The sequence below is a fragment of the Nematolebias whitei genome, chromosome 23 (assembly GCF_014905685.2).
Source record: "Nematolebias whitei isolate Nwh7 chromosome 23, NemWhi1, whole genome shotgun sequence".
NCBI classification, from domain to species: domain Eukaryota; kingdom Metazoa; phylum Chordata; class Actinopteri; order Cyprinodontiformes; family Rivulidae; genus Nematolebias; species Nematolebias whitei.
The window spans coordinates 1,220,652-1,223,964 of NC_056520.1; the positions used below are offsets into that span (position 1 = coordinate 1,220,652).

General features: G+C 47.2%; 1 protein-coding gene across 1 annotated transcript in view; it reads right to left on the reverse strand.

The window, feature by feature from the left end:
* LOC119428996 (arf-GAP with GTPase, ANK repeat and PH domain-containing protein 1) overlaps positions 1-3,313 on the reverse strand; it is a 34,052-nt gene that overhangs the window by 24,207 nt on the left and 6,532 nt on the right. Inside the window, exon 4 of the mRNA XM_037696716.1 lies at positions 2,845-3,006. Coding sequence (XP_037552644.1) covers positions 2,845-3,006 — 162 coding nt within the window. The remainder of the gene's footprint in view (positions 1-2,844; positions 3,007-3,313) is intronic.

Below are 3,313 nucleotides of genomic sequence, written 5' to 3' on the forward strand. Positions count from 1 at the left end.
GGGGTCTCTAGTAGCAGGGAGGGGGTTCACCTCCTCTCTCCATCAGAGGGGGGGGGGGGGGGTCTCTAGTAGCAGGGAGGGGGTTCACCTCCTCTCTCCATCAGAGGGGGGGGGGGGGGGTCTCTAGTAGCAGGGAGGGGGTTCACCTCCTCTCTCCATCAGAGGGGGGGGGGGGGGGTCTCTAGTAGCAGGGAGGGGGTTCACCTCCTCTCTCCATCAGATGGACTCCGTTCCTTCAGTTCTTTTCTTTTAATCAGAACCGCAGACACTCACTACAGATTCTGATACACACCTCCTCCAACCTGAACCGGACCGCAGCAGGACGTAAACAGGAAGTAAACAGGATGTAAAATTACATAAACAGGATGTAAACAGCAAATAAACAGGATATAATAATGACAAACAGGACATCAAAAGGGAAGTTAACAGGAAGTAAACATGACGTAAACAGAAGTAAACATGACAAACAGGACATCAAGAGGAAGTAAACAGGACATCAAGAGGAAGTAAACAGGATGTAAACAGGAAGTAAACAGGAAGTAAACAGTAGAAATCCCCTGAGTCTAATGCTGAACCTCTGCCGTCCTACCTGAGACAGCGAGGCCTGGGAGGGGGGGCGGGCCCCTCCTCATGAATCTCCCCGAGCGGCGCTCTGACACACAGATACTTCAGCGGTGTGCACGGCGTGCCGGCTCACTGAGCGCGCTCAGGTCTTAATGGCTAAATTGGGAAGACTGTTACTAATCGCCTGGTGAATAATGGAAGTGACACAGCTGATAAAAGATTTCAACACGCCACATTATTTATAATATTTCACTTAAAGCTCTCAGGATGAGGGATGGAGGCGAGGAGGTGAAGAAGAAGCGCTTCAGAGAGGAGGGATGGAGGCTGAGGAGCAGAGGAGAGGTGGGAAGGAGAGGAGGAAGCCAGTGGAGGAGAGGAGGAAGGATGTGAGGAAAGGAAACAGGTCAGGGAATCCATCCGTCACTTGGACAGCCAATCAGCTCGTCAGCTGCTCGTTGCCACGGTGATGAAGAGAGGAACACATCTGCCGCCGTCGCTGCATCTGTTCAAGCGTTCACGGAGCAAACGAGCGCAGATCAAACGATCCGATTACAAAATCAAAGAATGATAAGTGCAGACTGATTGATGGTGGGTGGGTCTGTTCTGGGATCAGCCAATCAGAAAGCAGCTGCTGCCGACACGAGAAGAAGAGCAGAGTCTTCCTCTGGCTGACTGAAATGGAACCTTTATCTTCAGCTGCTCCTCCGAGACTAAAGGCCTCCACATGTAGAACGTTTGTTTTCCTAAAAACCAATGTTTGTTTATTGTTTGTGATAAACAACAACACAAAAACACAACGTTAAAAAGAAACAAAAACCAACAGGAGGTCCTCCAATGTCCTCGTCTCTGAGGGCCTGAGCAGTCAGTGTTTGTAGTTCTGGAGGTGAATGTTTGTAGTTCTGGAGGTGAGTGTTTGTAGTTCTGGAAGTGAATGTTTGTAGTTCTGGAAGTGAGTGTTTATAGTTCTGGAGGTGAGTGTTTGTAGTTCTGGAAGTGAATGTTTGTAGTTCTGGAAGTGAATGTTTGTAGTTCTGGAGGTGAGTGTTTGTAGTTCTGGAAGTGAATGTTTGTAGTTCTGGAAGTGAGTGTTTATAGTTCTGGAAGTGAGTGTTTGTAGTTCTGGAAGTGAATGTTTGTAGTTCTGGAGGTGAGTGTTTGTAGTTCTGGAAGTGAATGTTTGTAGTTCTGGAAGTGAATGTTTGTAGTTCTGGAAGTGAATGTTTGTAGTTCTGGAAGTGAGTGTTTGTAGTTCTGGAAGTGAGTGTTTGTAGTTCTGGAAGTGAATGTTTGTAGTTCTGGAGGTGAGTGTTTGTAGTTCTGGAAGTGAGTGTTTGTAGTTCTGGAGGTGAGTGTTTTTGTGGACTGAGCAGAGAATGAAGTAAACCTAAATGTTTTTATGTTCCAGTGGAAGAGAACAGAGAAAGGTTTTGTTTGTTCCAGGAAGCGCAGAGTGACGGAGCCTGGAGAGAACCATTTTATCACTGCAGCAGCAGAGGAGGAGCCGGTGGGGGGGGCGAATGGTGGCCCTGGCCCAACCCATACATTCATCTTTGGCCCCCACAGTCATTTGAGGAAACTATACTTTTAATCAAAATAAAAACTAGAAAGCAGAGGTTCCTCAAATGATCGGGGTGGTTGGTTCATCTAGATAAGGAGGCGGCCATCTTGGATGTTGACGTGGCAACCCAAGTTTTGAAGGTGACCTTTCTTACTCCTAGATGCAGCCACTCAACAACATGAAGTTGATATCGAAATAATTTTTCGAGTTATCATGCTCACAACGTGCACAGACGGATGGAGGGCGTGTCCAGTTCCAACTCTTCGCTCCGTGTGGGGGACAATAAAAAAAAGTCTGATTGAAACTGGTTTTGGACTGGCTTTATGGTTATTTTAGTCATTTTTAGAAACTGGTTTTAGTTCCTTCTGGACTTGTTTTAAGTCTGTTTAGACAGCGTTTCAAACCGGTTTGGACTTTGGTTGAAACGGTCCTCGGTTCCAGGTTTAAACACAATAAAGCAGCTTCCAGTGTGACATTCAGTGCGTTCACATGCCCTTCAAACCAGATCAGCTCAAGCCAACAGACAGTTCAGAGTTTCATCAGACATGATTTTATTGGGGGGGTGGGGGGCTGACAGGATGCAGGACGGAGAGATCCTTCCCTCCTCCAGGAGGTCTGGAGTCTTAGTAAACATGGTGGTCAGGTCTGTGGAAGGTCCAGGACTGAGGAGGGGTCCACCACATGTGGGAGAAGTGAGGTGAGGGGTGGGGGGATGGAGTTACCTTCAGAAGCACCAGAGAGGCCGTCGACTTTGAAGTTACTGGTGCTCTTCTTCCTCCGGTGCTTCTTTCGGTTGGCGTGAGGAGATGGAGGCGGCTCCATCTTGGGACTGGTGGTACTGGAGATACTGGGACTGGAGCAGACTGGGTCGACCAGGCCTGTGTCTGCCGAGTCAAACAAAAAGAAATTCTGGGTCAGACAAAGATCTTCAGCTGAAACTCCATAGATCCAGGTCTCTGGTCTCAGAGCCTTGATGTGCTCCACCTTTAGGTAGATGTGAACCTGCTGAAACTGGTTTGGGACTTGACCTGAACTAAACTGTTTGCTGCTCATTTTATAAAGGAGACTAGTTTAGATCTGGGTTTTAAACAGGTTTGAGTTTTGGTTTCAAACTGGTTTTGTTCTGGTTTTAATCTGGTTTAGGTCTTGGTTTTAAACTAGTTTAGTGTTTGATGTTAAACTGGTTTAGTT